This window comes from Neolamprologus multifasciatus, chromosome 23 (genome assembly GCF_963576455.1).
Source record: "Neolamprologus multifasciatus chromosome 23, fNeoMul1.2, whole genome shotgun sequence".
Lineage (NCBI taxonomy): Eukaryota > Metazoa > Chordata > Actinopteri > Cichliformes > Cichlidae > Neolamprologus > Neolamprologus multifasciatus.
In genome coordinates, this window is record NC_140460.1 from 848214 (window position 1) to 873252 (window position 25039).

Consider the following 25039-nt stretch of genomic DNA (forward strand, 5'->3'; position numbering starts at 1 on the left):
AAATCTGAAGAAATCTCAGTAATTTAAGCAAAATGTTTGTGTGGTTTCTGGTCTGAATTGTCTGTGCGTGGGGATGGGTGTGCTGGATGGACCTGTGACTTTCTAAAAAACCTTCTAGAGCAGATTATTAAATCTTATATGATGTAAAATCATGGTTAGTTATTTACAACTTCACACCTGTCTTTCATAATCAATGCGTTGATTTTTTTCTAGTAACAGTAGTTATTTCATGAAATTATGTTTATACTGTTCATCTCGGTCACATTTGACTGGGTGAGCAGACTGGTCTGTGAAGGTCATTTTAAATGATCTTTAGAGCTGTTTTGTGACATCAAAGTGTAAAAATCTCAACAGCTTTCAGGAAAACCTTTCTTAAACATCAGCCTGTATTACACGTGTAGTTTTAACCCTGTGCGTATTTACACCAAGCATCGATGCCGTCCTGGATAGTTTTTCCTCCCAGTGATCTTTTCTGTCTATCGTTATGTCGTCTTTTTTCACAGACACCCCTTTTCCATTGTCTGGTTCCGCTAAATCCTTTACAAACACAGGCTACTTGGCGTTCATTGATAGCGCTGAAATGGAGATTTTCTTCTTTACGCGCAAGCCAAGGAAAGGCGAGAACAAAGCAGGCAGGTGAAACATACGGTGACAGGTGTTTCGGGTGATTCATGGTGATGGTTTCTGAACATAATGACGGACACTGATCCAGGTTGGCTGGAGAATAAAGGAAAGCTTTGCGCTGATGTTTGAGCCCATTGGCCGGCGGGAGCAGGAGTGGGAGGAGCCAGAGGAAACACCACCGCTGCTGCTTCGACTCTTTCTCTCTGCGCTCAGCTCGTCGCTCTCCGGCACGCTGCTTGGCTTCACCCACAGAAAACAGCGAGCGGCTAACTTTCCAAAAATTGTTTTGTTTCGGGCACAAACCCAAGAGTGTGAAGACAAACAGATGGCTGAACCGTCTCCCGCGAGTTTAGGGTGTGATACAGCTTTAACGTCGGGAAGCGGACTCGCCTGAAGTGTGCCACAACTTCAAACACAAACCCGACGACGGGTGGAAGTTGTAGCCGAGATAAAGAAAGGAGTCGGGATCGCTGCCTTTGCCATCGAGGTAAGATCCAATCGTAGCACAGCGCTCGTGCGCGCTCGTGTTTGTTATTGCTGAGCTGTAACAGTGTTTCCTTTGATCTCGGCCGATTGTAGCGCCCGGATGCTTTGCAGCTGCTAACTTGGGAGGAAAGTTGAGCGCATGCTGGAAGTGCTGACCAGAGTTTCACATTTACTGCACACAACGAATTGGATTTCACGCTGTTTCCCCCCACCCCACCCCACCCCCCTGCACGGAAGTCCACCGTCCCTCTTTCAGCTGGGTTGAATGGCCGATTTAAATTTATCTGCTGTGAAACAATGGGCGCTTTAAAGCGGAAGATATTTATTTGGTCGTTTTCAAGTTATATGTGGGCTCTTTGTTAGCCAACCGCGCCGTGCCAGGACAAGTGGGTAGCTGAAATATTTCCTAGAATTTTTAAACAAAGCATATAATGTCACTCCCACTCAAGCTTCATATATAAACGATCAGAAAATGCCCCCCTCCTCTATTTCTCCCTTGTTGCACTGCGGTTACATAATTTTATCCTAGAGGAGCTGCTCTGAGGTGTCACATCTTATGTGGGCTTGAAAGCTCCTGTATGTGAGCCAGCTGAGAAGCACAACAAGCTGGCAGGAATTTATTGGCTTTGCCGTGTTTGGAGGTGACTCACAGCCCTGAAATGGAAGAGGGTGGAAACACCCAGGTGTTGCTTCTAGCCTAACCTTAATCGTTGAAGGTTATTCTAAGAGCCGGTTGTTCTCACGGCTCTGACACTGATGCATGCTTTATAGATTTTAGCACTGTGTAAATCACTGGTGCACTAACACACACTGGGTTTACGTGGGAGTGCGTCTTATCTGATCTCCTTTCATCTCTCCGCAGTCTGAAGTCCGTTTCCGCTGCAGCCTGACATACTGATAAGAGTATTTCATGTACAGCCCATTCATCGGTGTCGGCAGAGTTTTTGTTTAATCATCAAATGGGAGGAGTGTTCATGTCAAAAGATTTATATCTGGCCTCCTGTGATCAAAATAGAAATGTTAGAATTAGCTGTAAGAGAAACTTATCCATGTTTTTTTGTCTCTGTTCCAGGTTCGAGTCAAGATGTCTGTCAGCAACCACGAAAACAGAAAGTCTCGCTCTAGTTCTGGCTCGATGAATATTCAACTCTTCCACAAGACGTCCCACGCGGACAGCCTGTTGACTCAGCTCAACCTGCTACGCAAACGCAGAGTCTTCACAGATGTCGTGCTGAAGGCCGGCAACCGTTCCTTCCCCTGCCACCGCGCCGTCTTGGCCTCCTGCAGCCGGTACTTCGAGGCCATGTTTAGCGGTGGGCTCAGGGAGAGTCACGACGGTGACGTCAACTTCCACGACTCTCTCCACCCGGAAGTGCTGGAGCTTCTGCTTGACTACGCTTACTCAGCCCGGGTCATCATCAATGAGGAAAATGCAGAGTCACTGCTGGAAGCTGGAGACATGCTTCAGTTTCACGACATCAGGGACGCGGCGGCAGAGTTTCTGGAAAAGAACCTTCACCAGTCCAACTGTCTCGGGATGATGCTGCTGTCCGACGCCCACCAGTGTCAGAGACTGTATGAGCTGTCGTGGAGGATGTGCCTGGCGAACTTTGCTACTCTCTTTAGGACAGAAGACTTCCTAAGCCTCCCCAAGGACAAAGTTCAGGAGCTCATCCTTAGCGAGGAACTGGAGGTGGAGGACGAGAGCCTGGTGTACGAGGCCGTTATCGACTGGGTCAAGGCGGACATGGAGCATAGGCACAGCGAGCTGCCCGAGCTGCTGCGGTGCGTCCGCTTGGCGCTGTTGCCTGAATCGTACCTGCTGAAGAACGTCGCTTCAGAGGAGCTGGTGATGTGCCACAAGGTGTGCCGGGAAATCGTCGAAGACGCTGTGCGGTGTAAGATGCGGATCCTCCAGAACGATGGGATCGTAACCGGATTCTGTGCACGTCCAAGAAAAGTCAGTCAGGCCCTGCTGCTGCTCGGAGGTCAGACTTTCATGTGTGATAAAGTCTACGTGATTGATAACAAGACCAAGGAGATCACCCCCAAAACAGACATCCCCAGTCCCAGGAAAGAGTGCAGCGCCTGCGCCATTGGTTGCAAGGTATTTATGCAATGAACCGACTTATATGTGTCATTTTTCTTTTTGACCTCGACGATGTAAACACGCTTTCTCTCTCTGTCCCTCAGGTCTATGTTACTGGAGGACGTGGATCTGAGAATGGAGCGTCCAAAGATGTCTGGGTCTACGACACATTACACGACGAGTGGTCTAAAGCGGCGCCGATGCTGGTAGCCAGGTTCGGACACGGTTCCGCGGAGCTCGACCACATGCTGTACGTAGTGGGAGGACACACTTCCCTCGCCGGATCCTTCCCCGCCTCTCCGTCTGTCTCTCTCAAGCAGGTGGAACAGTACGACCCTCAGACCAATAAATGGACCCTCGTGGCCCCGCTCAGAGAAGGAGTGAGCAACGCTGCCGTTGTCGGTGCCAAAAACAAACTCTTCGCTTTTGGGGGCACCAGCGTAAACAGAGACAAATACCCCAAGGTGCAGTGCTTCGACCCCTGCCAGAACCGGTGGTCGGTGCCGGCCGCTTGTCCGCAGCTGTGGCGATACACGGCAGCGGCCGTGGTCGGCAACCACGTCGTCGTGATCGGCGGCGACACCGAATTCTCTGCCAGCTCGGCGTATCGGTTCAACAGCGAGACGTATCAGTGGTCAAAGTTTGGCGACGTGACAGCCAAGCGGATCAGCTGTCACGCAGTGGCATCGGGAAACAGGCTTTATGTGGTCGGAGGGTACTTTGGGGCTCAGAGGTGCAAGACGCTAGACTGTTACGATCCAGCGTCAGACTCCTGGGACAGCGTGACCAGCGTGCCCTACTCGCTCATTCCCACTGCCTTCGTCAGCACATGGAAGTACCTCTCAGCATAGAGATGCACTGACTCTCTGAGGTTATGCGGTGAGTAATTGTAGCTTCTTAAAGTGACGCAAACAAACAAGATGTCAATTACTGTATATGTGCTATTCATAGTTCCCCTTTAAATCTTCAGATCATGTGTGGGACCTGGCTAGCATAAAGCACACTGTTACGCTGTTACACTGTTACATAGTTACACAGTGTTACAGTTACTGTTACACAGTTACAGTTACACAGTTACAGTTACACAGTTACACTGTTACACTGTTACAGTTACACTGTTACATAGTTACACAGTGTTACAGTTACTGTTACACTGTTACACAGTTACAGTTACACAGTTACAGTTTTACAGTTACACTGTTACACTGTTACACTGTTACGCTGTTACACTGTTACATAGTTACACAGTGTTACAGTTACTGTTACACTGTTACACAGTTACACAGTTACACTGTTACAGTTACACTGTTACACTGACACTGTTACACTGTTACACTGTTACAGTTACACTGTTACACTGACACTGTTACACTGTTACACTGTTACTGTTACACTGTTACACTGTTACTGTTACACTGTTACACTGTTACTGTTACACTGTTTCACTGTTACAGTTACACAGTCCAGGTGAATGCCTCTTTAAACCGTCCAGTTTAAAGACTCTTCTGTGTTTTCAGGGTTGCTAATGGTTACAGTGGTTACACATTATCTAGCTGCTGTGCCGGCTGGGTGTCGGGTAAACATGGAGGAGTCTTGGTTTAGAGAGCAGGAGGAATGTCAGTGGTGCTGATAATTACAGAGCGAGAGCTGCACAACAAGACCTCTGACACTGACGGGAGCGAGGTGGAGAGGCAGGCATCAGGTCTGTGCTTGTAGTGAACGGCAAAAGGGTGCAGGGAGCTCTGCAGGCCCGGTGCTGCTAACGGGCTGCCTGTAACGAGGCAGTTTGAAAAGTCGATGCGTCACATTCGCTGTGCTTTAGATAAGATCAGAGACATTCTGTTTGTTAGCTCGTGTGAAGCAACACTTAAGATTTGGACATTTTACAGGACGGAGAAACAAACAAGTCCTCGACTTGATCCCAGGTTTGGAAGGATTTCAAAAAGGAAAAAAGAAAAATGAATTCCATACGTGCTGACGAGTTTTTCCCACGGTGACAAACAGTCAAACCAGTCATCAGGAATTGAGGAACAGAGAAAATCTAAAGGGTATAAAAATGTGACTGACTACAACAACTCAAGAATAATAGGAGCCAACTGGCCTGAGGGGAAGGCAGGGGCAGTTTTCAGTTTCATGCGAGTCTATCGATTGATGCTTTTCTCCTGAGGCGTTTTCAGCTTTTACACGGTGCAATGACAAGCGCAGTGAGCAGCTTTATTTCTTTATTTTTCACACGTTCCCGGTGGTTTGAAATTTCACGAGGCCCGTGCTGTGACCTTATTTCAGTTCTGGTGCGATCCGTGGAAAACAGCTGAATGCTGCAGTAGTTAATGAATTTGAAATTAAAGGGTTTTATCTTTATTACAGTAATAAAACTGTAAAGGAAAAAACAAGGAGGGGTTTTACGACACTGCAGCCAGCGGTCGTGTAGTTTAGCTTAGCACAGAGAGTAGAAAGAGCTAGCCTGGCTCTATCTGCTCTAAAGCTAACAAGAGTGTTTGCATGTGACTCTGCAAAAGTAACTAAAGTTAGAAAAGGTCCAACTAACTTTTACTCTTCATGCTAACTTAATTGTTTTCTACAGAGACTGTAAACAAAAAATGGACACGGCTAATATGACATCAGCCGTTTCTTTGTAAATGTCGATTACAAAGTTTCAGTCGTATGCCAGTTGCCTCCCGTGTTATGGAAAAAATAGCTGTTGTGATGGAAATTGAAATTGTCTGTAGAGAGCAAATGTTTTCATTCCTGCCTGTTTTAATGTGGGAGTCTGAAGCCTAAGCAGTGACACGAGGATCTGTATTTCTGTTGCCTCGTCAAAACAAAAAAACAAGCCGACTTCAGAGAAGCAGGAGTGACTGCTTGGCCTTCGGGTCTCCAGTTGTCCGTATCCTCAACAAAGTATAATCCAGGCATAAATGGACTGACTCGCTTTTGGGGCCAGACTCAAGTGGCCTCTTGAGAAACTTCAGGTTTTGTTGCTTTGCGCTGGTTTTACTTTCCAGCCCTGGGGGGTTACTGCTGGGTCTCCTCCAGCTTCACATGCTGTGCGCCTCACCATGAGCCTGAGAGATCGTGATAAAGAACCAAGTTGACTGAAACTAGACGGACTCGATCAGATAATCATAAATGCAGATGTGAGCTGTTCTTATGTGCTTGACGAATGTTTGGCTAGAAAATAGCCAGAGTGGCTACAGCTCAAGTTAAAATTCTCATATAGCCGTCTCGCTTGTTATTTTCTGTTTGACAGACCCAGGTGCATCCTGGGTAAATCCTCCTCCCCCACAGTGCAAAAGCAACAGTAAAGGCACCTCCTCTTGTTATTCTGCCAGAGAGTTTGAAAGTAAAGCAGAGGCGAGCGAGAAGCGGAGGCTTATGTGTGACTTGTGTCGACAGTAAACAGCTGGAGATGATGGAGCTGGGGGCTTAGCATTATAGGGCTGCTGGTATGGGCCACTGTATCCATGGTAGCCGAGGTTTCTGGGCTGGGATGGAGACAGACAGGCTGCCTGTGAAAGATCAAGGAACCGCGTCTTTATGAAGCCTCGCAGTTACAGTAGCTGCCGTCCTGCTGCTGACTGCCTTCATGTTTAATTACTGCACAGATGGAGAAAGCTCAGATTTCCAGCTTGTTGAACACACTCCTTCCTCAGACCCTTGTTGACTTTCTCTCTCACACACCCAAGAAAGGAGGAGGGGGCAAACACAACGCACAAACTGAAGGAGAGGAGGAGATAAGCGAGTAAGACCAGGAGAAGCAAAGCTCTATTTTCCAGCGTTTGGCAGCCGAGTCTAACGCCTGCCTAAAAATACGTTGCTCCAAAGTTTTCGACTTTCAGCCGGAGTTAGAGAGACGAATACTGTGTTTCTGCAAGTGTGTGTTTGTTCCCTCCCAGCAGACTTTACACAATAGTAAAGTCACTTGTTTTTCACTTACACACACACATCGCTGGCATTGCCCTTCCTAGTAAAAACCAGCCGTCCTCACTCTAATTTGGGAGGAATGAAGGTGTGGCTTGCTTTCCCATTAGTAAAGATTTGTTAATGTCGCCTTGTGGTTTGCGGGGCCTGTATGGGATTACCAGCCGTGCCGTGTCTTTCTTTTTCTTTTTTGTCACCACCTACTGCAGTTTGTTGCCCTGTGCATTTCCACCAGATGTGACTAACCGCAGACTTCAAGGCCAAGCCAGAACCCACTGTGGACGGGGGAAGAGTGTTTGTAAAGGCTCGTGTTTGTTCTGGGAATGGGAGTAAGAGCCTGTGACGTTCCCAGACGGGTTTAAAACACGCAGAACTAAACGCGTGTCGTTTTGTTTAGACTCGTATATTTAGTGCGTCTTTTGGGAAATGATAAGCTGGACGGCATCCGGGGGGACGGCCTGGTCGGTCGTTGGTGCCAGACTACAGGCAGACAGCACGTAACTGGATCCTCTCGCCACTGAACTGTAATAGCCTTGAGATGCCTGTTATGATGCCTGAGCTTCTGCCCCCCCCCTCACAATTCAGCTTTTTAACGGCTTTAACCGACGCTCTTGTGAGGTGGCTCTCTGTGATAGGGTACACCTGGAGAGGTCAGAGGTTACCGAGGGACTCCTTGGTGGTTTCTCTTCATCCCCAAGCAGCTGCTGTGAAGTGGAAAGGTCACGGTGGGATCGGGGAGGAGGACAGCAGAGGCCTCAGTCACTCAATACTAATGTTTTATTAATGCCTCGCTGTGAGGGCCACCAGGAGCACGGGCTGAATGAAGCTTTTATTGTGGCATCTGTGTACAACAAGGCCCGCCCCCCCTGCTCACACACACACGTGCACGTACAGTCAGAGTTAGCACGTGCACGCACACTTGGTCTGGGGTCCCCCGAGTAATCAATCTGCCACATTACAGCCCTCAGCACACATGCTGAAATTTGCATAAACCTAATGGTGTTTTTATTGGTCTTTTCTCCACGCTGGGACCAACAAAAGGAGAAAAGGGAAGACGATGCTTGAAATGGCTGAATAATCACCCAGACTAATTCGATTAGACCCTTAAAAAGAGACGAGCTGTCATACAGTTACAGCGGCCCCCCCTCAGAGAGCCAGCTGGGGAAGGAAACAGTGAGTCTGCCTGGTAATTAATCCCAATTGCGTAATATTTGCTGAAGTGGTGCTGAAAGTGAGGCTGGTCCAGTCACAGAGATGCTCTTTGTTTCTGCAGCGATTCATCAGGCACGCCTCATTATGCTGTAAGCCGGAGCTCATTCCCAGAGTCCTTCACACATCCCTGGAAACAATGCAAACTCATGTAAATGAAGTGACTGCGATTCATGCGTTGGTCAATACGCTGCAGTTTCAGGTGGTCATTAGTAAACATGGCACAGACCTCGCTGCACACAGGGGACAGCTAAAGAAAGGACTGGGCTAAAGAAAGGCTTTGGTTCGTTGGGCTTCTAGAAGATGCAGATGTGGGTTTTAGTTAAATGCAGCTTGTGCAACACGCCAGGTGTCATTCTGTGAGCCGCTCCTCTCCAGGTGCCTCAAACTGGACGTTGTGTAACATGAGGCGAACCTGGCAGATTAGTCCCAGCATTTAGTCCCCGCCCATCTGTTTGGTCTGCAGAGGCACACAGCCGTTGCTCCTGATTGGACGCACACAGCGCACCTGGATAATTCCTGGGTTACAGTTGTGTCTAATGAAGAGCCGTACTTTGAAATGTGGGCGAAAGGTGAACGCTGTAAACGATGCAGCGCGGTGTTGCGCAAAACTGACCTTGATGTGACAGGTAACAAGGAAGTGACGGTCTGGAGTTCATCCAAGGTGAAGTTTGGTCATGTGAGACGAGGATCTTATCTCTCAGTGGATGAACTAACCACAGCAGTACGTTACCTCTTTGTTGCTTTGGTGTCTTTAAGCACTTGGTGAATGTTCTTCACCGTCTGGGCCGCGGTTCAGCTCATCTGGACGTGACGGCTGAAGCCGACGTTCTTATGAAGCTTTGATAAACAGAACTGTCACAGTCTGAGCAAAGTGGCAGCGTGTTTGGGTTTCATCATCTGCACAGCAACCGGTGCTGCCGGTGAGCCGTGCACATGTGCACTGACAGAGAAAGCAGAGGCCTAAAGTTGCATGCAATGCAATGAGCGCTGCTGTTCTTGCTGTTCAAGGCAGGATGAGCTAAGCTAGCTGAGGAGCCCAGCTGTTACTGAACCATGAACAGGTAAAATTGGAGTGATATGATTATTTGCAATAAAGCCAAAAAAAGATAAAACAGTGGTTACAATTTAACAAAGCCGAGGTTTGTGTATATACAGTGTGTGTGCCAGTAATCACTGCAAGCTTCAGGCTGTTTAAATGCTCGACGGACACTTTCTCTTCCACGCTTGGAGCTCCACCCACCTGCTGTTTCAACATCTTCCGCTTGTGAAAAGCAGCCAATCAAAGACGACTCATTTCACAAGGCAAGTTCAAGAATAAATATCATGAGGTGGAACGCAGCGTAACAACAAAGCTCCTTTTCAAAGGAAGCTTTTATAGAGGTTTGGAAATGTCACCGACTCGTCTGCTGCAGTGGTGGAATCAGCAGCGATGAACAACCAGAGCTTGAACTGCGTCTGCCTGTTACGCTTCAGGCAAAGTATTCACAACAGTCACAGATGTGCGCGGATCAGTGAAGGCTTCTGTAGTATCATCGGGCTTTGTCAGCCGTGGAAATTAGAGTCTTCAGGTTATTCAAACAAACCCCCGGCAGAGCCCGAGTACGAACTCGCCGCCTCACGCTGCAGGCGGGTTATCAGTATCGCTGCAAATGTGCAGTATGCAAACCACCAGGTTCAGGTTTCTGTCCAGCGTCCCAAATATCCAGAGGACGACTTCCTCATACCGCCACGAGAGGAAAATTAGACAGTGAGATTGCAGAGGAATATGAGAGTCCAAAGAATTCATTACAGTGTTTGTATTTTAAAAATGCTGCTTGCAGATGCAGGAATTGCAGCATAAAGCCTCCTAAAGCAGATGGTTTTTGGAATATGTGCTCACAGGTCCCAACGTCTGCAACCCTCAGATATTCATTACTAAGCAACATAAATGGTTAAATGTTGCTGCGGTCAGTGATAAGCTGCTGTGTAGCCTGGAGGTCTCTGCGTTCCTCCCCCTGAGAACGTCCAGGCCCTCTGGTCATGTGCCGGCGTTCTCATACAGGGTCCTTGTACAGCAGAGTTCACGGGACCAGCACATTAATCCCTCTCTGTCTTTTCCCCTCAGATGAGCCTCGGAGTCTGGTATGCAGGAATGTGCCCCCCCTCAGCGGCTCCGAGGAGGAGGAAGAGGAAGGGGTTTTGTGTGCTCCCGTCGTTTCTCCATCCAGACTGATTCACATTATCTCCACCTGCACATGAGCGAAGGCCTGGAAACAGCACAGAGACTTGTTCTTTTACCCGATGTGTTTACTCGTGCTTCTCGTGTAACTTTGCCGAGGCTGAAGTGGACTCGCTGGTGTGTCCAGCAGCGCCTTGTGAGCACGTCTCTCTCTCTCTGTCAGCCTGTACTGCTCGTCCGGAGACGTGCATCATCTCACCAGTGCATCACCGCTCTAACTCACACTTTAGCTTGTTTCACGGCGAAGAAGGAAGTCGAGACGTCCCTCTTTGTCCCCGCCCACTCCTGACGCTGTTTACTCAGGTGTAATTTATTCAGACTGAATTAGACCTTTGCTGCGGCCGGCATGTGGCGAGGGAGAGGAGACGTTTGGGGAAGTGTATGATTTTGTGAACAGAAACAATCTTCCTGTCTGTATTTTTAGAAGTTGGACTTGGGCTTCCCTCAATCTCGCTGAGCTAAATTTGTATCCTCTTCCTAACTGAAAATACGAGCTCGCAAAAAAAGGAAGAGAAAAGAGGGAACGTGGCCCATCACGACTTGAAGGAGACGCTCGTCTGTGTCGGCTTTCAGATGATGATTTCTGTCTGTTTTCATCTCAGGGTCATGTGTGCTTGCTGAAGGAAGGGTTACATCTTTTGTTATCGCTCGTCTGAAAACAGATTTCATTCTAGTGAATGTACTTTTTTCTTTTGTGATACAAACTCGTCTTCATGTCGTTTTGCCAAGTGGAAAATGTCTGATTGTGCTTAAAAGCGTCGGTCATATCTGAAACAGAAATGTTGCCAAAACCTGAATATCTAACTTTAGTGTTGTTATGGATTTAAATAACAAAACTTCGTGTGATAGCCTCGTAGCTGCAATAGTGTTTTTGTCTTTGGTGTATATAGTTTTGTACATTTGCCTCGTAATTCATTTGTAGAAGGCTTTAAATTTGCACAACTCTCTTAATTGTCTTAATTTTGTATCTTTTGTCTTAACCCGGTCGGGTAGTGTGAGTAATCGAAGCCTTTTTGTAGCAAATCGTCAAAAATATGTTAATTTGCTCTCTGTGCAAGTGTCCGATGTGTGGCAGTATACTCCAGATATACTGATGTATTAAGCTATTACTGAAACAGTCTGTTACTACTTGTTCTATAGTTTGTTACTTTTCAATAAATGTCATCTTGTCGGACTCGTGCTCGTCCTCTGTGGAGTTCAGCAGCTGTACGATCACACAGGTGCTTCAGATAGTTTCCAGGTTCGGAGTGCTTTTGGTATTTTACCAGCAACGCCCCGTCTGCTTCCTGCTCAGATTAACTGCTCATATTTGATCTCTTTGACAACGCGTCAGGATCACATGGTATGTGAAGCAGAGAAGAAAACCTTTCTAAAATCACCATCATAACGCTCAGATCTTTAAAATCTACCCTGATGATTCTCACCAACAGTCAGGAGATGCTCCTCCTGTGACTCAACGCTTCTGCGGCCACATTTACGTGACAAACAGTGCAGTCGGGGCGTTGGGTGGGAGGAAGTGGGGCTGGCACGTTTGTGTAGAAGAGGGAGGAGAACCACCAGAGAGGAATGTACCCACACTCAACGTGAGGGCGGAGCCTGTGAGCGCTGCCTGCGAGGTTTGTAACAAACCTGCAGGATTTCCACTTCTGAGGTGTTTAAACAGTCGGGCTTTGACTTGTTTGGTGCTTTAAAAGATAAAGTTTAAAGAGGACGTTTAGAAAACTGTCACAGGAATGATAGACTTGGCTGTTAACTCTGTAAATTAGATACTGTATCATAGCTCCACCACACCCCCTGATATATGTACTTTTTAAAAAAGGAATTACTGCACAATGACAGATTTTAAGTTAGACATAGATCAACTAGATCAAAACAGAAAATACATGTTTCACACACATTGGGCTGCCACGATTAGTCGACTAGTCACGATTACGTCGACTATCAAAATCGTCGACGACTGATTTAATAGTCGACGCATCGTTTGAAGCTTTGTAAGATCACAAAAGACGCAGGAATAAGTAGTAGGATTTAAGAGTGTAATAACGGACTGAAACAGAAGATGGCAGCACTGCATGTACAAGGATGCCAGCTGCCGTTAAACCCCGAAGAAGAAGAAGCTGTGTCCCAGAATTCATAGCGCGGCCCAGCTCAGTTTCCAACAATGGCGGCAGCTAGTTAGTTTTAATGTTACTCTTATTATTCTTTCTGGGTCACAAAATAAACGTTTAACATATTTTCAGGCGAGAATGTAGCTGTGTAAACCTCAAATATCTGCTCAGTTTATCAAGACACCACATATTTTCAAAAGCGCTCCGACGTTTTCGGAGACGTCTGTTACCCACTAGCTCGATAGCTAGCCGGGGGCTAGGCTAACTAGTGCCGTGAGAACACCGGACTCCCGGCTAATCGTCTTCAAACCCACCGCCGTCTTTCGCTACTCAGGTTAAACATGATATATAAGTCACTTAGATAACTTAAAAATGTTATTGTTTGGCTTTTTTATAGTATTTTATTTGTTCCTGAGTAAATCTGTTTGGCTGAGATTAAAGTTATAGTTTTTACACAGCTGAATAAACATCAAGCAGACAGCTGATTATCAGAAGTGTGAGATGCTCGAGAATTTACTCCGGTGTCCTGTTATATTGTAGATAACAAGGAGTTTATTAAACTTCAATGAAACAATCTGCAAATTTCATTAAAATTTAATAAACTATCATCTTGTCTTTATTTTTAGTTAGCACATACCTGAAACACTTAAAGCTGTAAGCTAATGATAGTTATATAAGAGCAGATGCTGCTGGTGCAATAAGCTGTACGTTTTACTTCCAATGGATGATGATCTGATTAGTCGACTAATCGCAAAGATAATCAGTGACTAGTCGACTATCAAAATAATCGTTTGTGGCAGCCCTACACACACACACACACACACACACACACCTGTCATTAAAACAAAAACATTGCAATTGCATTATTGGATAACCTGCACTCGTGAATCAAGCATTCAAGCAGTGAGAGTGTTTTCGTTTTGGCTTTTTGGACGCAGAGACTGTAGCTGTCACAGTTTGATGATCTCACAAACACAAAGTTAGAGGAAAAAGTGGAAAATCTCAGATCACAGTCCAGCTCGTCCAAGCTTCCTTCCCAGCTTCCACTCTCTGTCCTCTGGCTGCAGAATAACACACTAACTCTCAGTTTAGCCCGTCACTATTTTCATCCCCTTCTGTTTTTCTTTCTGTTTTCTCCTCGCTCGGCCTCAGTGGAGATGAAATGAGCTACCCTGACAATGCTTGAGAACGACAGATGGATGAAGACATCAGTGAGTGCGCCTGTGTCTTCCCGAGAGTGTCAGACACAAAGACGGAGCTGGGAAAACAGATCGTCTGAAGCTTTTTCATTTTCTTAGCATTGAATTCTTGTCTGCATAGTTCTAAATGTCTAAAAAGTTGATAAAAAAGACTCTCTGTACGCCAACATGTTCAGTCTTTGGCCTAACGCCAGTGACATAATGCAACAGCGTCGTTAAAATATTCCAACCACAGACAAAGAAACTTCAAAGTGTGCTGTTAATTGGATGTAAGCAAAGAAAAATGGGCCTCTGCAGCCGTTGCATGGTGGCTGTAACCGCCATGTCCAGTCAAGCATGTGCACACGTTTGTGCCACTGTGGGTAAGAGATTCATCAAAAGGTTAATTTATGAATTTTTGGAAACAATGCAAAGGCGCATTAAAAATGAAACGGCCTCTCTGAAAGGAGACCTGGCACCATGAGCCGGTCGGTCAGCGGCTCCTATTGTGATGCTAACAGAACTTGCCGACAACACAATTAAACCACGGCGAATAAATAGACGTTTCAAAGTCCGCTGGACACAAAAGAACCTCAGACAGAGACACACACACAAACACACTCTGGGAAAGGGGGATGGAGGGTTGGATGAGCTGTCATGACTGGATTGGAGGATATGTGGAGTCTCTGTTTATGTGTGTGTGGTTTTTGTGCACATATGCATTTATGCTTCATCCTCATGTGTGTCTGTGGTCGTGTGTTTGTGTGTGAAGCAGGGGGGTTGTTGTGAACCCATAAGAAAAGGAGCAGTGAGGTGGAACGGACAGAGACGTTGCACTCTGCCTCACTCACCCAAATATTGGCATGCGTGCGCTGGCCTGAGACCCCCTCAGCTGGGGGCCGCGCCTGCTTTGGACAGGAACAAAAGGAGACGCCTCGATGACGCGTCGGCAGGAGGAAGCCCGATCGATGGATCAATAAAGGCTTCTGGGCAGCTCAGATCTGAGCCACGAGTAAAGGGGCTTTAATTCTGAATTTTAAACACTACACAGGGGAATAAATCAAGGCTATTGTCTGCATCAAGATTGTTCAAGTGCTTAAATCTTCATCTTAAGATGCTTCAAGGCTTCCTATGATCTCGAGATATTAACGTGAACGCTCCATTATAGCTCACCTGGTTTAGGTGGCCTGGGTTTGATGTCATTTCCTGTCACCCTCTCCCTGTTTTCCAGTCTACTGTCCTGTCAAATAACATTTAACATGATCCCCCAACTTGCATACAAAAACTTGCAATAGTTTATAACAAAAGTTACAAATATGTGGTCCAAGTGCAGACGCACAGAGGAGTTTGCAGACTGCATGTCTGCATGTGTAAGTTTGTCAGGGCTGAAAAATCAGCAGGCGAGTGGAACTGCAGAAGGGAGGAAACTTCCCTCCTTCACTCTTACATAAGCCTCCCTGGTTGCACAGGCACAAATCAATCTTCATCACCGATGCCCCGCCTCACCGTCTATCTCCTGTTACTACTGAGAAAATGACCACAAGCCTGTCCAGCCTGTAAGAGTATACAATTACCAAACAATGCCGTCCCCCGTCTCTGTGTCTGTGCCGTCTCTGCTACTGGTGTCAAATGTGTCCTTCTGTCTCCCCCTCGTTATCCCCCCTCCCTCTCCATAGCTGTGGGCATCTCTGCTGGCAGCCGCTCCAAGGCTTCAGAGCTGGCTGGGTAAGCAAATGAGGAGTAAACAGAGTGTGAGACAGTTAGACAGCCAGTCAGACAGTCTAACCACTGGAGCGAATGCAGGGGTTGTCTCGTCTCTGCTTTCTGTGTGTGTGTGTGTGTGTGTGTGTGTGTGTGTGTGTGTGTGTGTGTGTGTGTGAGGGGCTCCGGGAGCTGACAGGTCGGCTAGCACCAAGCAAGGCAGAACTGAATCTCCTGAGTTAAATGTGTGCTGGCAGCAGACTGAGCCATATGCAGAGTGTTGTGTGTTTGGAATTTAAAGTAAATATACATTAAAAAACAGGACATTTGATTTAACGAGGTGAAATTTAGTCTTAAAACTAGAGGTGGTCTGATACCAGTACCGATATTGGTACCAATATGAAATGGGGAATGAAAACATGTACAGTGGAACCCCGACGTACAAAGACCCAGTTTCATGAAAATTTCAAGTTACGAAGGCTGAACGGCAAGATTTCTGCCCGTGTTACGGCAAAATGCTCAAGTAACGAAATCCGCTGGCTCTGATTGGCTGAGCCTACAATGCCTTCCGAATCATGTAACAACCCCTTGGCTTCGCTGTTCCACTTGAACAACGTATTGTTGTTCTAGTTAACAATCCCGTTGTTCAGTCTGACGTCACTAGCCGTGTCTGGGCCTAAACTCCGCTGCAGGTCCATATATCAAACGATCACTATGGCATTACTGAGAGTTAAAAACTGTCTAAAGTCTTTCATCTTTAATAAAATGATCAGCGTTCTGCTCTACCAGGTGTAACAACTGAGTTTAACATCCAGGCATCCATGAAAACGGAATTTATGACATTTAACGGAGTTAGAAGTTAGCAGGAAGTTAGCTCGCTAGCTTCTATCTAAATACAATATAGCATGTCCTGACTGCGGGGTTTTGGAAACAAATTCAAACGTACAGCTCTGTTATCACTTCCAACATAAATAAAGACAGAAAACTAAACAGCAGTGACGTTTGTAGGGTTACTGAAGTTTGGCTAGCTGGTATATAATGATGTGCTACGTGACCGCTAGCGACACAGCTATGTTAGCATAATATAAACAAGCTAACTTTTTTCCACTCGATAAAAGTTAACGTGAGTGTTCTCGGTGGTCAGGAACAAATGTAATCGCATGGCAGGATGCTGTAAAAGGACCAAACTTCAGCAGGAGAACAACTGAGATAATCCATCCACAATACGAGGTTAGTCATTCATATACTGCTGCATGGGCTGGGCTGTAGTTACATCCTAAGGTTTTAAAAACTGAGCTTAAATAAATGATTAGCGGTAATAAAAGCCGAGGGAGGTCAACAGTGATCACTGACTGTTTTAGGAGCTTTTTGAGATTAAATAGAAGAAAATACAAAACATTAAACATGTTAACAACACAAAAGCATATTAAACGCAGACTACTTTAGGCCCGGAAGTAGGATTCGTCACGTCCCCACTTAACAACCGGATTAGCCTATAGAAAATGTGACGTCATTCAGGGGTAAAACCGCAAAGGATTCTGGGAACTTGTGGCAAGTGGTACTAGCGCACGCAGGCTTTCAATTGAAATCAGTTACACAGCGATAAAAAGAAACACAAAAAAATGTCAAGAAGCTGTGTTATTAGCTGCAGTAGCCGGTCGCATGACAGCCACGGGAAGCCGACGGGTAAAGAGATCGGTTGTTATCGGATTACGTCGTTGAAGAGAAATTGTTGGAGCCGTGTTTCCGAAGTAACAAAGAGGCGATGGATGGCCAGGATTGCAGCCATTCAAAGACCAAATATAACGTCCCAGAACATCCAGCTCACAGGTTAGTCTGCTCCAAGCATTCCCACAAAGGTCAGTCTTCTGTTGTAGTTATTACGTCATTTTTCATAACATAATTGGTGATATAGGTTATAAGCAAGTCTGGCACTGAACAGAAATTGTTGCGCTATGCTCCTGTGTTTATTGTGCAAATAGTGAATTGTCCTGACACAATATTGCGTTTCACTTCTGTTATTACCATGGTACATTGACAAAAACATGTACTTTTATTCACAGGATAAAACAGGTTTTTTTGTATCACTAATTGCCCAGTACGATTACAGCATACAGTATTATTGTCACTGCTACATTTCTGTAATGAACCAGAAATTATTTCCACTACTAATTAATTACCGTTGAGCTCAAAGGTCCTATTAATAAACGGTTAACGAATGTGTATTTATGAAGACAATTTCTGAGACTGGTAAACTTATGATACGTACGATGGTCTGTCGTTCTACACGGTGCATTTCATGGTCCTGTACCCATCCGTCGGTAAACTGTACCTGGGCTTGTTGCAGTGACCTGAAGTTACTAAACTTCATGAGTGTATGCACTCACTCCAAGAACCGTATGATTATAAATATGAGCGTGGTGAAAGTTGGGCAGCACGCTAACGTCTTTTGTCCACTCTGTGTGCTCGTAAGGGTCTAAACCTTTCACTCCTTTGATTTTTTCCTCGTATCTTTTCTTTGACTTTTCATCAAGTCTGTCTTTGTACAGACCGACATTGTTCTCATGCGTTTTGTACATTACTTTTTTGGGGGGCAAAGAAAAAGCAAGAAGGTTTTGGAACCGGAGAATGAACGATTTGCGGAGCTGCAAATGCTTGCGTTTGATGCATTGCTTTCATTGGTTTGCCACTAATACCCGGCATGCAATGTGCGAAAGTCACGTGGTCTGTCAATCTATCGTACAGCATCGCCTCACTCAAAAGGCGCGATGGGTGCTTCGACTTACGAAAGACCCTCGGGGACGAATTAAAGTTGGGTTTCCACCTGAAACATGCACTATGGAAAACGTCTACAGCTGTTTGTACTTCACAATCACAGTGATCATTATTGTTGTGAGTTAAAAGTATCACTGTCGCTGTTATTGGTAACGGCTTGTTATTTACTTACTTGTTGTTTATTTAGTTGCTCCTACATTTAAGCTTTTATTACCTCCAGTCTGCAGCTTTGTGAAAGTAGACTTTAATGAAACCCAATACAGGTGTTCTGCCGTGACGTTCAGGAAGCCTGTAATCAGCTTTGTCCTCCAACGTTTCTATAAATGGAAAGAAGAATAAAAAGTAAACACCTATGCGTGCAGTGTTGTTTGGCACCTTTAATTAAGATCTCAGTGACAAACACACATGCTGTGCAGCTGAACATCCGTGACACTGAAAAAACTGCATTCACATGTATAAACATTTCACTCTGCGTCTGTTCCTGTAGACTTGTGCGACCTTTGACCCTCCCTCTCTCACTTTCTCTCCACCAGATTCATTTCTGAGTGCAGCGAGGACCTGTGTCTGTGAAGGAGAGAGAGAGAGAGATGTGAGCATTGTGATGGCAGCATTCAGACTTGCTACAGAAATAGCTGTTTACACAATGCAATAATTACCCAGTAAACTGCAGGGGAACGAGGAGAGGAGGACACAGCCCATCAAAGCTTTCAGGTCTTTGATGGGCTTCATATATTTGCTTCCTCGCACTCAGACTCGAGCTCCTCCAAACAAGCATCTTGCGTTTTACTGCTATTTGCCTGCAGATTCAAATTTCAAGTCGTCATGACGATAACGACCCCTGATTGTGGGTTGGTCCAGACTAAATGGTACTAAGTGCTGCACTTACTGCAAGCACAGTTTTGGGGTGCTGCATACATACTCAAGTATTTCCATTTCCTGCTTGTGCTTCTACTCGGCTCCGCGTGGCAGGAAAATGTTACACTTTTTATTCCTCTACATTTATCTGACTGATGATCTATAAATAAAAAGTTTATTTATGTAGCACATTTAAGAGGCTAGTGTACATCAAAGTGCTTCACATGAAACCGCAGTGCGGGCAGAACAAGGAACAAATAGCACAATTATACTTAAAACTGCATTAACACGGCGTACTGCAGGCCCAATGAAAGTCACACTAATTTGAAAAAAGCCGAGTTAAACTAGTGTGTTTTTAAACGGGATTTGAGCGATTGAATTGATCCCGATGTACTGATATCAACTGGGAGATTATTCCAGAGTCTAAGGGCGCAATGGCAAATGCACGGTCACCTCTGGTTTTTAAACGAGGAGCAGTTGGCTGGAGGATCTTAGTGCGCTCTAAAAAAGAGTCCAGAGTTGCAGAGGCCCTGGAGCAAAACCTTAACTCTAACTGATCTTCTGACGAGGCGCGACGCAGGGTTCACCCTGGACACGTCAGCGAGCTGTTGCAGATATTTAAGAGTTTGCAAAGCTGTCTTTATGCTGCACTCATGCTGTTGCACGTGCAGCAGAGTGACGGGTCTGAGAGCTTCTTCAGTGCTTTAACTGCACAAAACAGCAAAACTGTGAGAAAAGTGCAAAAACTTTCATTGATGCTTTTCAGCTTTTCTCCTTTAAAAAATATGATTTCAAGCAAAAGTTCTGTATAAAATATTTGCGTGCCTCTCTAAAGAGAATAAATCAATAGAAGTATTTTATAGATTTTTCTCCTCAGCTTTGAAGACAAAGGTGGGAGGACCATGTGAAGTATGTGCGTTGGTGGAGGAGCGGTGGGCAGTCATGTCAAAGTCAACACGGGGACAATTTCATTCACAGGAAAAAACACACAATGGCTTCATCCGCCGATCGTAGCCGATGAGCAAAGAGCGTGGGCGGAGTCGAGCCAGCGGACATTCCAGACGAGCCGGGCATTTTTGGATTCGTGTGGTACAAAAAGATGCCTTTCTCCTCCTCTACCAACTAAAAACACTCCAAAGCTCCTTCTTTTATCTCATGCACTGACATTTTATTTCCTCTGAGTCTCATTAATAAAACAGATGAATTCCCAGTCGGCACGGAGCCAGGCTCAAGGAGGGGGTTGCTCAAGGTTGGGTTGGCGTGGAAGGGGTTGATAGGTTGCCTGAGGTGACAAATTTATGCTCGCACACATAAAAACACACACACAGCCTCTCCAATCAGAAGCCCCCTTTTGCTCAGAGACGGACATCAAAAGCATCATCCGCAGCCTGATGAAGGCCTCGGAGCTGCAGCGTGGCAGATTTAAACCCGCCCTCCTCACACACACGCCGCAGAGAGTCACACCCAAACAGAACTATGAAAACAAACCACAAGTGTGCGTGCGCGCTCGAGGCGACCCCTTCTGCTGAGCCGTGTCTGGCCGACCGCTCCGGATGAGACGTGACACCGAGGATGAAAAATACAATAGAGACGCTCAGATGTGTCAGCAGCATCTGTCTGCGTCTGACGTGTGTCGTCCTCCCGCCTCATTCACAGCAGAGCGCAGACGCTTATACAAAACTAATGAAGCAGACGCGCTGCATTAACACTCTCATGGATGTGTGCACACATATAGAGACAGACAAACAAGTGTGAGTGCAGGAGGTGCCATGTGGCAGCTTCATGACCTGCATCTCATCTCAGACCTCGAATTCCCCCGAGAAGCTCGCTCTGCTTTTGATAGACAAAAATGATTTTCCCAGTCAGGAGGAAAGTCAGGAGGAAAGTCAGGAGGCCGGCTGCTGCAAGCAAGCAAACGCTGAATGATTCATGACAAATCTCACTGTAGCCGCGTTGTTCAAGGAGGAAACTGAGCTGAGGAGGTTACGTTCAAAGAAGGCGATGACCCAGCTGCTGCTCTCTGATTGGTTACACCATTTCCCAAAGGGCCGAGGGGAGGAATAAAGAGCAGGCAGGGAGAGGTTTTCTTTATTAACAATAGAGCCGTCTGCCTTTGTGTGGAACAGGTTCGGCTGCAAGTTACAGTAGATGAGCTGAGTGACAGTAAGGTCTGATCCTACTTAATGCAAATGACATTTTAATACTGGAATAAGATCCATGGATCAAAAGAGACGCTGTGTTTGTGTAGGTGAGATTTAAAGCACACTGTTCATGTGTCTGCACGATGAAGAGCGGTTTCATAAGGTAGATTCAGAGGTGATGAAAACCTCAGGACGCTCACAGCTGTGTTAACTGTGCTGGAGGTCAAAGGGCGAGTAGAAGATACTTGGTGGCGTCTGCCTGGAAACTGAACTTTGTCTTTTTTGTCTAATAGAAATGAAGCTTAAGTTAAGATCTGTAATCAGTCATCAGCCTGCTTTCCTGGGTGTTCAGCTGCTTTTGTTACCGACATCATTACTCTAGTCCAATCATCTTCACGCCCGCCTTCTTTGAACCAATCAGGCGCCGCTTCTCATGGTTTAAATCTGTGCCCTCCATCATTCACCCTTTCCTCCCCATCTCCACCTCAGTCTTCGTCTTCACCATCTAGACTCCGGGTGGTCCTGCCTTAAACCCTGTCGTCACCATGCTGGGTCATCAGTATAGTGACACGCAGCATCACACAGCTGCAGACTCGTGGGTTGAAATCAGTTTTCTGTGGAGGCCATTAAAGTCCAGTAAACTCACTGTTCAAGAACCCAGTTTGACATGATCTCAGCTTAGTGACACGCAGGCGTCAGAAGACATGGCAGAGAGGATCCCAGCTGCATTCCTGCTGTTTATGTCAAATTCCGACCCATCCATCCATCTTCATCCGCTTTATCCGAGGCCAGGTCGCGGGGGCAGCAGCCTAAGCAGAGAGGCCCAGACCTCCCTCTCCCCAGCCACCTCCTCCAGCTTATCCGGGGGAACACCAAGGCGTTCCCAGGCCAGCCGAGAGATATAATCTCTCCAGCGTGTCCTGGGTCTGCCCCGGGGCCTCCTCCTGGTGGGACATGCCTGGAACACCTCACCCAGGAGGCGCCCAGGAGGCATCCTTGTTAGATGCCCGAACCACCTCAGCTGGCTCCTTTCGATGTGGAGCAGCAGCGGCTCTACTCTGAGCCCCTCCCGGATGGCCGAACTTCTCACCCTATCTCTAAGGGAGAGGCCAGCCACCCTTCGGAGGAAGCTCATTTCCGCCGCTTGTATCCGCGATCTCGTTCTTTCAGTCACTACCCACAGCTCGTGGCCATAGGTGAGGGTAGGGACGTAGATCGACCGGTAAATTGAGAGCTTCGCTTTTACACTCAGCTCCCTCTTCACCACGACGGACCGGTGCAGCGTCTGCATTACTGCAGCTGCAGCCCCAATCCGTCTGTCGATCTCCGGCTCCCTTCTCCCACCACTCGCGAACAAGACCCCGACATACTTGAACTCCTCCACTTGGGGCAGGAACTCATCCCCAAATTCCGACCCCACCATCCCAAATCGAGACTCATCAGACCGGGCGAGTTTTTCCAAGCTTCTATTTTGTCTAATTCTGGCGAGCCTGAGGGAGTTCAGTGTCCTGCTCTTAGCTGACAGCTGTGCTCTTCTGCGTTGTGCATTCAGATTCTCTTCTGCATATTTTGGCTGTGACGAGATGATTAGAGTCACTGTTGCTTTCCTAACAGCTCAACAGTCGGGAGACTCGCTTCTCACATCTGGCATCAACATTTAAACCCAGAGGACCGCTGATCACGGATCGATGCTGCAGTGTTTAAAGTAGCTGAAATCAGCTCGTGATTTGAAATGGATGTTTTTGCAGGAGGAACCACACTTTGATTGCTTTTCTTTTCAACATAAGAAGGAAACGTTTAAATGAACACATCTGCTCATTTTTCTTTTGCCTATAAAGAATAGGGAAGACTTTTGAAGGTTGAAGTCAGCAGCAATGCGAGGCACGACTTTGCTAATGTTTAACTTTAACATCCTGATCTAACGTTAGCCAAACTGCTTTTATTACCTGAAGCAAACTGTAACACACACATGCAACTCCATCCCTCAAACATGGTGCAGAACAGAAGGAACCAGCTCTGAATGAACTCATAGCCGAGCAGCTCAGGTGCAGATATGCAGGTGTCATATTAGGGCTGAGTTTGGGGGATTTTGCATTATTTCGAGTCTCAGGGCCCGTTCACACTTTTTGTGACAACTTTCCTCATTGGATTTGTAGATTTTTGGACTCGTTTCTTAACTGCAGGGATGTAACTCTGTGGAGGTAATTGCTGCAGTTCTACTGAGTAATTATATAAACAGACTTTTAGCAACAAAATAATTTTTCCCTGCGTGCAGGAAATCCACCCGGCTTTGTGCTAGTCTGGTGTTTGCCGTTACAGCAGTTAGTGGCCTTTTGGTCTTTTGGCAGCGTCTGCCCGTCTCCACTCCCCCACTCCACCCGCCTTCCCCTCGTCAGCAACAGCCGCCAGACAGCCAACCGATCCTGCCAGCTCTGGTGGGAGGCTGGCGACTGCTCCGTTCCAGCTCCTAAATCAGAGAGGCTGTGTTTAGCTCCCCCACGTAGAGCTGAGCTGCACTGGGAGCGCCGCTGTCTTCCAGGATGAACGAAGGACGATGCAATTCTTCTCTCCTGCTTATCCTTCAGATTTACGAGCCTGTTTAAATCCTCACCTTCTAGTTACATTTATAAAAGACCCAGAGAGCTGCTTCTGAACGCCGAGACGTACTCAAAGAAAACTCAAACAACACCATCAGCAGGACACAAAGGCCGCTCGTATAGACGAAGGAAACAGCTTCGTTTGCTTTGATGGTCCGACAGTGAAGTGCACCTCAGGCTGCAATCTTCGAAACAACAAATCCTCACGCAGAGTTTAAGTGCACCATCAACAAAAGTGCATCTTGTTCACCTGATGTGTACCTGTGAGAGAATCTCTCAGCTCGCTCTTATTCCCCTTTGAGTCGTTGCACATCACTCTGTGCAGGATTCCTTCAGGCATTAAAGCTCCTTTTACCCCACATATACATGCATGCAGCCTTTTACTTGGAAACATGACACATGCTCTCCAGACTTTCAAAAACAACTTTGATAATGGCGAGAAACTTTTACACAAAGGCTCTTTCCAGGGAGAGACTCAGCTTTGCCCACATCTTCACATTCTGACATGAGGGAGGTTTTCCATGCTTGCTGCCAGGAGGCTAATTTGCTTTGGCACCACGAGCATTGGACTTAGAAAATGTGTTTGAATAAGTGCGTGTGTGCGTGTGTGCGTGTGTGCACGTGTGCACATGTGTGTGTGTGCGCGTGTGCGCGGACGGGGGAAGTTCTTTTTAATTCTTTGAAATGCCACAGAGACCTCCCAGCCACCCGCAGCAGCCCTGAACAATACTGCATCCTGGAGCACATGAAAAAAGCTGCGAACAGAGAATCACCTTGTAAAATGTTGAAAGCTCTTTATTGGCTATGAAACAACTGCAAACTGATCAGCTTTAAGAAGCAGGAACAACAGGAGGCAGTTTGGCACCGACGTGATGAAGAAAAGGCTTCAATCACTGAATCACTCAGCTTATTCATAAAGCCCAGCATAGAGACGAACAATAAGACAGCAAAGATGAGCTCATCCAACAGATGTCCTGAGCACACCTGTTCAACTGCATGTTAGAGGAATAACAGCCAATCAGCCAATCACATGGCAGCACCTCAGTGCACTGGGATATGTAGACTTGGGCCTGAAGCTGCTGATCTTCCGGGATTTTCCAAACAGAGAATCATCGGAAAACTGGTGAGAAAGAG

The 25039-nt window shown here is 46.5% G+C and overlaps 1 protein-coding gene across 2 annotated transcripts; it reads left to right on the forward strand.

The window, feature by feature from the left end:
* Positions 1-741: 741 nt before the first annotated feature.
* enc3 (ectodermal-neural cortex 3) lies at positions 742-11172 on the forward strand. Of its 2 annotated transcripts, none has more exons than XR_014872597.1 (4): positions 742-1111; positions 2183-3217; positions 3304-4308; positions 4667-11172. XR_014872597.1 is itself a non-coding variant. In XM_085152902.1 (4 exons), the coding sequence occupies exons 2-3, from the start codon at positions 2195-2197 to the stop codon at positions 4048-4050; spliced, it is 1770 nt and encodes a 589-aa protein (XP_085009028.1). In that variant the 5' UTR covers positions 745-1111; positions 2183-2194; the 3' UTR covers positions 4051-4078; positions 10437-11172. The 2 variants fall into 2 exon arrangements, 1 of the variants encoding a protein (XP_085009028.1); XM_085152902.1 differs by having other exon boundaries at positions 745-1111; positions 3304-4078; positions 10437-11172.
* The last annotated feature ends 13867 nt before the right edge of the window (positions 11173-25039 follow it).

Coding starts and splice junctions, on each gene's coding strand:
- enc3 (XM_085152902.1), top strand. CDS start 2,195: ATGTCTGTCAGCAACCACGAAAACAGAAAGTCTCGCTCTAGTTCTGGC. Junction 3,218..3,303: donor CCTGCGCCATTGGTTGCAAG/GTATTTATGCAA, acceptor TCTGTCCCTCAG/GTCTATGTTACTGGAGGACG.